Genomic DNA, 12,186 nt, shown 5'->3' on the forward strand with positions numbered 1-12,186 from the left:
GATGTGGTATTTGTTCCTTGTATGTTGTATTATTGGTCACCATGTGGTGGTAATATGTGGTCTTGACATGGTGTGGTGGCATTTTTTCCTTGTATGTGGTATTATTGGTCATCATATGGTGGTAATATGTGGTCTGGCATGGTGTGGTGGTATTTTTCCTTGTATGTGCTATTAGTTGGTCACTATGTGGTGGTAATATGGTGTCTGGTCATGGTGCGGTGGTATTTGTCCCCGTAAGTGAAATTATTGGTCATTTTAAAAATTGAAGAATAAATAAAAATATACTTAAATTGTATTGGATAGTTTAACAAATGTTTAATAGGTTAGAGTAGAGTAGGGCCTGGCCAAAAGAGTCAACCTTGTCGTGGTGGTGGCTTAAAAAATCTTTTGACTGTGGACAGTTCAAGGGGTGAGGGCGGGGCTGGGGTGGAGCATGGGCGGAGTCTCAAGGGGGCCCAAAAAATTTTGCCAGTATGGGGCCCGAAATTCCTTGTGGCAGCCCTGCGGATGAGTCTCGCATGTTAATACCCAGCAGTGCCGCCGGCACTCGGACAGGAGCCTGCGGCTGTATGTTTTTCTATGCAGCCGGATCCTCCACTCCCGAGTGCCAGCGGCACTGCTGGGTATTAACATGTGAGACTCATCTGAGTTTCTCGCATGTGTGATCCTGGCCTAATCAGTATAATGGTGCCGACCTGACAATGTCTGTAGGTTACTCAGCACAATCCTGCTGACAGGTTCCCTTTAAACTCGGATGGCACTCTGATCAAAAACACTGATGAAACTCGTTCTGTTTCTCTCATACATGAACAAAACAAATGTCTGAATGAGCATTAATTTCTGGCAGCAAAATATTTATTTAGTGATAAAAACAGAGGATTTATGTTTAGTATTAACACGGTAATCTGTCCAACAGACATGAAATTGAACAAAGGAAACATTGTATAATGTAAGAATATATTAGGATGTTTGAGGGTGGGAAATTATAGGGAAGGTGGAGGATGGGGGCTCAGGATCTTGTTTTTTTTATCAGGAAATTTTGGATGGTTAATTTGATTATTTTTCACTGCATGTTTATGTTTATAATAAAAAGTGATAAATATATGCAAACTCAATAGTAATAAAGTGAAGTGTACCTTCAGTTACAATAGAAATCTTGACCATAAAAAGACAAATTGCTGAAGATGTCAGTGAGAGGCCGTGCACTGTGATCTTCACAGATCATTAGAATCAAGTGTCTTTTTAGCATGTCAAAATGTATTTGAAAGCGCTGATTTTGGTAGGAGAGGACAACTAATGTGTAAGACAGATGTCAGATTAAATAATTAATCAAGCATGTTGGATTTCAAAGGAAAACTCCCATCTAAGATGTTCATGGCTAAAACTCGAATAGCAGTGAACAAGCAGCAACCACATGAGCTGGGGCTACGGAAGCAACCAAGACTAGCGGAGCCATGTTGCTTCTGTAACATCCATAGAAGTGAATGGGAGAAATGGAAACAATGCAGCTGACATGTAACGTGTCTGGCAAAGAGCCATTGAAAAGAACATGACGGAGCCAAATGTGTATATCGGGAGTATGTAGGATAGTTGGAAGACATGGGCAATGGCTGAAAGAGAATGCGACCATCCATCTGTGCATTTGTAGACATGAGGTTACATTCAAGGAAAAACTATGAAATGCTGATGTATTCCATTTTTGTGCAAGAAAAAATTGGACCACATCTCATATCATTTATGTTAATATCTGACTTTAGGACAGTCAAAAATGCACAAAATATATTAATGGCCGAGAGCCTTTTGTAAAGTGACTGACTCCATCATACTTTTGTTTTACTGATGTATGAAAAGCCTTAATCAATGTGGACCACGGTTTCTGTTCCTGTAGAATGCCCAAGGGCATTTATTTCACAACTTTACCATAAAAAATGACAGAACAATTGTGACATCCCTTACATAGCAGTAGGTATAGGAGGTGTGAGAGGTTTAGGAGATTAGGTCAGGGTATCGCTATCTCCTTAGTTAAGTAGGCACTTTAAGACACAGCTCAAACTAGCACTAGGTAGAATGTCAATCATTTTATCTACAGAGGTGACCACACTACATAGCACTAGGTATAAGCAGGCACAGGTTATACCTACAGAGGTGACCATCCTACATAGCACTAGGTATAAGCAGGCACAGGTTATACCTACAGAGGTGACCACCCTATATAGCACTAAGTATAGGGGCCACCGATTCTGTAGACAGAGGTGACCACCCTATATAGCACTAGGTATAAGCAGGCACATATCTTATCTACAGAGGTGACCACCCTTACCTAGCACTAGGCATAGGCGGTCACAGATCTTACCTACAGAGGAGACCACCCTAGCATAGTACTAGGTATAGGGGGCACAGGTTATACCTAGAGGAGACTGCTATTACTTAGCACTAAGTATAGGGGGCACAGGTTTACCTAGAGGAGACTGCTATTACTTAGTACTAGGTATAGGGGGCACAGATTATACCTAGAGGAGACCGCTATTACTTTAGCACTAGGTATAGGCGGTCACAGATCTTACCTACAGAGGAGACCACCCTAGCATAGTACTAGGTATAGGGGGCACAGGTTATACCAAGAGGAGACTGCTACTATTACTTAGCACTAGGTATAGGGGCACAGGTTATACCTAGAGGAGACCACTATTACTTAGCACTAGGTATAGGGGGCACAGGTTATACCTAGAGGAGACCACTATTACTTAGCACTAGGTATAGGGGCACAGGTTATACCTAGAGGAGACCGCTATTACTTAGCACTAGGTATAGGGGCACAGGTTATACCTAGAGGAGACCACTATTACTTAGTACTAGGTATAGGGGGCACAGGTTTACCTAGAGGAGACTGCTATTACTTAGTACTAGGTATAGGGGGCACAGATTATACCGAGAGGAGAACGCTATTACTTTAGCACTAGGTATAGGCGGTCACAGATCTTACCTACAGAGGAGACCACCCTATCATAGTACTAGATATAGGGGGCACAGGTTATACCAAGAGGAGACTGCTATTACTTAGCACTAGGTATAGGGGCACAGGTTATACCTAGAGGAGACCACTATTACTTAGCACTAGGTATAGGGGGCACAGGTTATACCTAGAGGAGACCGCTATTACTTAGCACTAGGTATAGGGGCACAGGTTATACCTAGAGGAGACCACTATTACTTAGCACTAGGTATAGGGGGCACAGGTTATACCTAGAGGAGACCACTATTACTTAGCACTAGGTATAGGGGCACAGGTTATACCTAGAGGAGACCGCTATTACTTAGCACTAGGTATAGGGGCACAGGTTATACCTAGAGGAGACCGCTATTACTTAGCACTAGGTATAGGGGCACAGGTTATACCTAGAGGAGACCGCTATTACTTAGCACTAGGTATAGGGGGCACAGGTTATACCTAGAGGAGACCGCTATTACTTAGCACTAGGTATAGGGGGCACAGGTTATACCTAGAGGAGACCGCTATTACTTAGCACTAGGTATAGGGGGCACAGGTTTACCTAGAGGAGACTGCTATTACTTAGCACTAGGTATAGGGGGCACAGGTTATACCTAGAGGAGACCGCTATTACTTAGCACTAGGTATAGGGGCACAGGTTATACCTAGAGGAGACCGCTATTACTTTAGCACTAGGTATAGGCGGTCACAGATCTTACCTACAGAGGAGACCACCCTAGCATAGTACTAGGTATAGGGGGCACAGGTTATACCAAGAGGAGACTGCTATTACTTAGCACTAGGTATAGGGGCACAGGTTATACCTAGAGGAGACCACTATTACTTAGCACTAGGTATAGGGGGCACAGGTTATACCTAGAGGAGACCACTATTACTTAGCACTAGGTATAGGGGCACAGGTTATACCTAGAGGAGACCGCTATTACTTAGCACTAGGTATAGGGGCACAGGTTATACCTAGAGGAGACCACTATTACTTAGTACTAGGTATAGGGGGCACAGGTTTACCTAGAGGAGACTGCTATTACTTAGTACTAGGTATAGGGGGCACAGATTATACCGAGAGGAGACCGCTATTACTTTAGCACTAGGTATAGGCGGTCACAGATCTTACCTACAGAGGAGACCACCCTATCATAGTACTAGGTATAGGGGGCACAGGTTATACCAAGAGGAGACTGCTATTACTTAGCACTAGGTATAGGGGCACAGGTTATACCTAGAGGAGACCACTATTACTTAGCACTAGGTATAGGGGGCACAGGTTATACCTAGAGGAGACCACTATTACTTAGCACTAGGTATAGGGGCACAGGTTATACCTAGAGGAGACCGCTATTACTTAGCACTAGGTATAGGGGGCACAGGTTATACCTAGAGGAGACCACTATTACTTAGCACTAGGTATAGGGGGCACAGGTTATACCTAGAGGAGACCACTATTACTTAGCACTAGGTATAGGGGGCACAGATTATACCTAGAGGAGACCACTATTACTTAGCACTAGGTATAGGGGCACAGGTTATACCTAGAGGAGACCGCTATTACTTAGCACTAGGTATAGGGGGCACAGGTTATACCTAGAGGAGACCGCTATTACTTAGCACTAGGTATAGGGGGCACAGGTTATACCTAGAGGAGACCGCTATTACTTAGCACTAGGTATAGGGGGCACAGGTTTACCTAGAGGAGACTGCTATTACTTAGCACTAGGTATAGGGGGCACAGGTTATACCTAGAGGAGACCGCTATTACTTAGCACTAGGTATAGGGGCACAGGTTATACCTAGAGGAGACCGCTATTACTTTAGCACTAGGTATAGGCGGTCACAGATCTTACCTACAGAGGAGACCACCCTAGCATAGTACTAGGTATAGGGGGCACAGGTTATACCAAGAGGAGACTGCTATTACTTAGCACTAGGTATAGGGGCACAGGTTATACCTAGAGGAGACCACTATTACTTAGCACTAGGTATAGGGGGCACAGGTTATACCTAGAGGAGACCACTATTACTTAGCACTAGGTATAGGGGCACAGGTTATACCTAGAGGAGACCGCTATTACTTAGCACTAGGTATAGGGGCACAGGTTATACCTAGAGGAGACCACTATTACTTAGTACTAGGTATAGGGGGCACAGGTTTACCTAGAGGAGACTGCTATTACTTAGTACTAGGTATAGGGGGCACAGATTATACCGAGAGGAGACCGCTATTACTTTAGCACTAGGTATAGGCGGTCACAGATCTTACCTACAGAGGAGACCACCCTATCATAGTACTAGGTATAGGGGGCACAGGTTATACCAAGAGGAGACTGCTATTACTTAGCACTAGGTATAGGGGCACAGGTTATACCTAGAGGAGACCACTATTACTTAGCACTAGGTATAGGGGGCACAGGTTATACCTAGAGGAGACCACTATTACTTAGCACTAGGTATAGGGGCACAGGTTATACCTAGAGGAGACCGCTATTACTTAGCACTAGGTATAGGGGGCACAGGTTATACCTAGAGGAGACCACTATTACTTAGCACTAGGTATAGGGGGCACAGGTTATACCTAGAGGAGACCACTATTACTTAGCACTAGGTATAGGGGGCACAGATTATACCTAGAGGAGACCACTATTACTTAGCACTAGGTATAGGGGCACAGGTTATACCTAGAGGAGACCGCTATTACTTAGCACTAGGTATAGGGGGCACAGGTTATACCTAGAGGAGACCACTATTACTTAGCACTAGGTATAGGGGGCACAGGTTATACCTAGAGGAGACCGCTATTACTTAGCACTAGGTATAGGGAGCACAGGTTATACCTAGAGGAGACCGCTATTACTTAGCACTAGGTATAGGGGGCACAGGTTATACCTAGAGGAGACCGCTATTACTTAGCACTAGGTATAGGGGGCACAGGTTTACCTAGAGGAGACCGCTATTACTTAGCACTAGGTATAGGGAGCACAGGTTATACTTAGAGGAGACCACTATTACTTAGCACTAGGTATAGGGGGCACAGGTTCCATTCCTGTTTACTGTTAGGACTGGTTTTATGACATTTCCAGTGATGCCCGGTGACACAGAATTTCTAGGGTGGCCTGGGGGGCACAGTGCTGGTATTCCCCAGGATTTGTGTGCCATGATGACACATCTTATTATTATGGGTCACCACTTCCTGAGCCCACAGCACACACTGTCCACCTCACTCTGCTGTTTTTCACTTTTTATTACTTTCTGTCTTGCTTGTTCTTGGCCAGGTCCTCCTCCTCCCTGCGCCAGGAGCCCCCTCACCCCCTGCCCCTTCCTTCCCACGATTAGTCACGACATATCTGACTAGGCAGCCCCTGACCACTGCCTGATTGGTAGTCTCCAGATGCTGGAGCCCCTGATTGGCTGAGTGGGCATCCCCGGGGCGAGGCTGGTCTGGAGTTGGAGAGCTACTTAATAGGAGAGGCGAGAGGCTGGGGACTCAGATGCCCACTGTCAGCCAGGAGACCCCAGCACTGCCCTGTCCACAGCACACCATGGGTGCCTTCGCTCTGGAGATCTTCGGTCTGTCCATCTGCATCATTGGCTGGGTCGGGGTGATCCTGGCATGTGCGCTGCCCATGTGGCAGGTGTCCGCCTTCATCGAGCAGAACATCGTGGTGGCCCAGTTCACCTGGGAAGGGCTGTGGATGTCGTGCGTGGTCCAGAGCACCGGGCAGATGCAGTGCAAGGTGTATGACTCCATCCTGGCGCTGGAGCCGGAGCTGCAGGCTGGCCGGGCGCTCACTGTCCTGGCTGCCATCGTCGGACTCATCGCCCTCCTGGTGACGGTGGTCGGAGCCCAGTGCACCACCTGCTTCCAGGGCAGCGGGGTGAAGAGCCGCATCGTGTTCGCCGGGGGCGCGCTGTACATCGTCACCGGGCTGCTGGTGCTCATCCCGCTCTGCTGGACGGCCAACATCGTCATCAAGGACTTCTTCAACCCCCATGTGCCAGCCTCCAAGAAGAGGGAGATGGGGGCAGCGCTGTATGTCGGCTGGGCAGCCACTGCCCTCTTACTCCTCGGCGGGGTCCTAATCTGCCTGTCGTGCCCTATGAGGGGGCAGCGGACGCCGCCGGTGAAGTACTCTGCATCCCGGAGACCGACCTCCAATGGGGACTACGACAAGAAGAACTACGTGTAGGGACACTGGTCACTCCGCATGGGGTGCGTGCACAGCCCTGGCACTGCCAACAGGCGCCTACAGAGACTCCCGCAAGTGACCTCTGCTCCCGGCAGCGGGCACCTCCGCGCCACCCGCATCCCGGCAGCGGGCACCTCCGTGCCACCCGCACCACCTAGATGACTGGAATAGAGTTCTGTGTGCGGCTGTGTCTGCACTCACTGTGTATATATGTGTAGATAGCAGTATATTCTGCCGCCAGTGTTATGGAGGGGGCTAATGCACAGCCAGAGGTGCCACCTGCGCCCCCGTGTCTGCCAGCACAGTGCCCGGCCCTGGAGGCACAGGCTGGATGGAGAAGCTTTGCTCTCGCCCATTATTTTGTGGCATGGCATCCCCTGCTTGTTCAGTGGGGACGTCTTCATCCTGGTTTCTTGGCCTGTGATTGTTTCATCTATTATTACATTCCGCTGCCAAGGCTGTGTTCACACACTGGCATGGGAGAGAATCTGTGGACTGGTTCCTAGGAAAGCATGGAGTGTCTGTAATTCTAAGTGATCACTAGCTCACATCTGACTGGCATAGCCTGACACTAAGTCACCGTGTGAACCAGGTCAACTACTGGAGTACCCCCTGGTGCAGTCTGCGTGGCCCACATCAGTCATTAAATTGTTAAAATGGGGAAATTGGAGTACAAAAATGCTCCATGTATCTTCTGCTTAGGGGTATGTGCACACTCAGGGGGTTTTTTAGACGTTTTTGCAGCAGAAACTGAATTTTTTTAGGAGTTTTTGAGAAGTTTTCACTCAGTTTCTGCTCCCAAAAACAGCTCATAAAAACTCGGTGTGCACGAACCAGTATTCCCGTAGTTTTTAAGTTGTTCAAGCAGGAACTACTCTAGGAAATGTTTTTTAAAGAGTTTTCCTTTTGGAATAGTTTTTTTTCCCCCTAAAGTGGTTTTGCAGCCTTTTGATTGGACACTGCTTAGTTTGAAGCAAATTCCATCAGGATCGCCTACAAAGAAGGCACAGGGGTTGTTTTTTTTTCACCAAGCAAATTTTCAAATCTTCTTCAGGAAAAACATAAACCCCTCAAATGAACAGCCAAGTGGATTTCCCATCTAAGGGTATGTGCACACTGAGTCTTTTTTGTTGAGTTATCGGAGCAGAAACCGAGCGGAAACTCAACATTTTTGAGGAGTTCTGAGATTTTAAGGAGGATTTCGAAAGTATTTACTAAGTTTCTGCTCCAAAAATTCCTAGAAAACTCAGTGTCCACACAGCCTATATGAATAGGAAGAGATTTCCAAATGTTCTTTAAAAAAAGTTTTGAAGCCGATCCCTCAAAAAAGATTGAGTGTGAACATAGCCTAAGGCTGTGTGCACATGCTGCGGATTTTGCTGCAGTTCCGCAGCGGTTTTGGGTGCGGTGTACAGTAGCATGATTCCCTATGGGAATCAAAAACCGCAGTGCAGACGGTGCGGAATTTTCAGCGCGGATTATCTGCGGTTTTCAATCCGCAGAAAGAATTGACATGTCAATTCTTTCTGCGGATTCTCCTGCGGTTTGCCATCTCCTCCATTTGAGGAGATGAAAAACCGCAGGGCAAAACCGCAGAGCAATCCGCAGGTAAAACCGCAGGTATTTTGACCTGCGGTTTCACCTGCGGATTTTACAAAATCCGCGCGGATGAATCCGCACATAATCCGCAGCGTGTGCACACAGCCTTAGGGTCGGTTGCATTCTCATGTGACCTGCTTGTTGTATCCCCATGCATATGATGGAGGGACGCGAATAATACAAATGATACAGATTATATGCAGATCAGGACATTGCCTGCAATATTATATCCAGGGGATCGGAGCGGTTTGGAAAGATAAATACATGTCAGTATTAGCACTGCATCTCATTAGGCTTTAGCTGAGTTAGCAATTTCTTCAGAAACTGGATTTTTCTTTTTTGGTACCTTTTAAAATAGTTAATTAAATGTTTTTCATGTGTTATAATTCTGTATTAAAAAATCCTTTTATTTAAATGTATGAATTTTGCAAAAAAAAAAAAAAAAAAGGTCTACCAAAGTCTCTTTGTATTTTCAATATAAATAAATGATTTTGTAAGAAAAACAACTCGTTTCTTCTGATTATTACTTATTATAAATATTATACGTACCTTTAAGATGTTTTATTTTATTTTAGCAACGTGCCAGGTACAAGGGCAAAGTGTATTAGATACAGCATTTTCTTATGCCCATCAGTGTTCTTGATAACTTCAAAGCTGCCCATATACTGACAACCATACACAATGATTGTTAGTGGTCGTTAACCCTTACATCCATCACAGCAAATCATTGTGAAAATGCATTATATGTTTGATTGATCATTAGCGTGAAATCCCGCTGTACATGGCAGATTGACAAGTCGTTAGCAATAATTCGCTATGACATCACATTAAACATGCTGGTTGTTCCTTTGTTAAAGGTCAAGTGTGTATGTTGTTTTCAATGTTACACTTAATCATTTCATACTCGGGTTACCCCTTTTTTTTGTTTTGGGGAGGGGTGAATTTTCGTTTTTTTACCGATTGGTGGGTTTTGGTGCTCCAAAGTTTTGACAGTTTTTGCCTCTTTGTCAATTGGTTTGTTGGACACCCTTGCAAGTCATATAACCTGGACATCTAGATTTTTTTTCCGCCCAGCCGGGCTACGGAATGCGAGAGGGAAACTGACACTAGAACGGACTTCATAGTTTGCGGGATAGTTGACTTTCATTCAGGGCATCAGTTGTTGTGACAAACCCTTTAATGGGCAGGGTCAGAAAAACATTGCTTGTTGCGTTGTTTGATCCGGGTCACCAGCTTTGCAGTAGAAAAATATTAAGATTTGAGAGTCCTCAGTGGTTATTATTATAATTTATATATCACCATTGATTCCATGGTGATGTACATGAGGACTCTCAAATCTTAATATATTTCTATCTACTGGCTAACACAGTACAAAGATCTAGGCTCTGTGCACACGGTGCGGATTCTGCTGCGGATCCACAGCGGATTTGGTCCTGCGGATCCGCAGCAGAACTGCAGGTGATGTACAGTACCATTATTGGCTATGTAAAAAAAAAAACACTGTGCACATGCTGCGGATTTTTCCGCGCGGATTTTGTGCGGAAAAAAAGCAGCATGTCACTTCTTTTGTGCGGTTTTCCACCTGCTCCATTCTACAAATCCGCAGGTGAAAAACCGCAGTGGAAAACCGCACAAAAACGGCAGTAAAACTGCAAAAAAAGGAAGAAATCCACAGGAAAAATGCAGGTAATTTGACCTGCGGATTTAGTAAAATCCGCGCGGAAAAATCCGTGGGAGGATCCGCACTGTGTAATAGCTGTCATCAGTTCAGACACAAGAGTGGAAACCTTGTCCTCCAACTAATTTCAAATATCAATTTTTCTTTCTTTTTCCAGTAAACTGGACCTTATTTTCATCAGTTTTTGGTCCATGTGTCCATTTTAAAATCTGAGTGTCTTATGAGACTGAAAAAATTATAGAGGTTTCCCAAATTTCTAGTATCACTAAATTAAAAAGTAATCATTGTTTAATTTTTATTTCATAACTCAATAAAATACATGAAAATAAGAATCTGTGTAATATATCTTATCAGAGAAATTTGCTTCTTTCTCCTCATTCATTCTCTAAATTCTCAGTTGCTGGGAAAATATTATATTCAGGGAAAACAAATTTTCCCATTACAAATTTTTTTTATAACGAGCTAGGAGATGGCAGTTGCTAATGATAAAATTCTATGTAGATCAGAAGATAAGAGGAGGAGATAGATCCAAAGCTTATCCCCTCTCCATTCTACATAGAATTTTATCAGTGCCAACTATCATCGACTATCTCAGTAATAGAAAAATCTCCTCTAGATAATTTTTTTTGAAGGGTCTAGTTTCCAAAATGAGGACACTTGTGGAGTTTCCACTGTTTAGACACATCAGAGGCTCTGCAATCATGATATGACGTCCTCTCTTGATTCCAGCCAATTTTGCACTCCAAAAGTCAAACGGCTGTCCTTCCCTTCTGAACCCTGCCATGTGCCCAAACAGTAGTTTTCCACCACATATGGGATGTCTGCGTACTCAGGAGAAATTGCACAACAAACTGTACAGTCCATGTTGTCCAGTTAACCTTGTGAAAATCCCCAATTTAGGGCTAAAGCAATATTTTTCTTGTAAAATGTTCATTTTTTCCCTTCGCATTGCTTTAATTCCTGTGAAGCACCTGAACAGTTAATAAACTTACTGAATGTGGTTTTGAGCACTTTAAGGGGGACATGCTTTAAAGTGGTGTCAATTTGGGTTTTTTTCTGTCATATAGGTCCTTAAACGTCACTTCAAACATGATGTTGTCCCATGATGTAAATTTTTTTGGAAAAATGAGAAATTGCTTATAAACTTTTAACCCTTCTGTGGAGACACAGGGGTCAGTAGGTGCTCTTGTCCTCTGGTCTGGCTGTCTTTCCGTGAGAAAAATCACTGAGTTCACCGCAGTTCAGCTCAGTGAGTTCACTGCAGATCAAAGATGTGCCATGAACGCACTGAGCTGAACTGAGTAGTTATGGTACTTGGGAAAACTAATACCTTCTGCCCTATATCAAACATCAACTCCTGGAGACAGCTATGTGCACTGCTCAGGTGACTCACTAAATAAGAACAATCTTGTGTGCTTCCAAATGATCTTGAGGCTGATACTCATGTACCTTTTCACATTCAGTTATTCATGGTGCTTTTAGTAATTTTGTAATGGACGTGTGAACCTGTAAACAACTGCATGTAACACACAGACTAAGTTCCCATGATGATTATTTGGTGAGTTTTTGATGTTGCAGATTTTCTGAGCATTTCTGCGCCTATTAGCTAAATTAAAGTAAGATGTGTCCAGCGAGCAGTGAAGGTGTTGAAATTCAACATTTAATTCACATAGATAAAAATGATCCAACATATAGTGTCCAGCACATGAAAACACACT

General features: G+C 44.4%; 1 protein-coding gene across 1 annotated transcript; it reads left to right on the plus strand.

Annotated features, from left to right (window-relative positions):
• Positions 1–6,477: 6,477 nt before the first annotated feature.
• On the plus strand, positions 6,478–9,296 carry CLDN5 (claudin 5). Its single transcript, XM_073559092.1, has one exon. It carries the CDS (start codon positions 6,493–6,495, stop codon positions 7,189–7,191), a length of 699 nt encoding a protein of 232 aa, XP_073415193.1. The 5' UTR covers positions 6,478–6,492; the 3' UTR covers positions 7,192–9,296.
• The last annotated feature ends 2,890 nt before the right edge of the window (positions 9,297–12,186 follow it).

Source organism: Dendrobates tinctorius, unplaced genomic scaffold (assembly GCF_039654945.1).
Source record: "Dendrobates tinctorius isolate UK_male_01 unplaced genomic scaffold, ASM3965494v1 ptg000265l, whole genome shotgun sequence".
Classification (NCBI taxonomy): Eukaryota; Metazoa; Chordata; class Amphibia; order Anura; family Dendrobatidae; genus Dendrobates; species Dendrobates tinctorius.

Coding starts and splice junctions, on each gene's coding strand:
- CLDN5 (XM_073559092.1), top strand. CDS start 6,493: ATGCCCACTGTCAGCCAGGAGACCCCAGCACTGCCCTGTCCACAGCAC.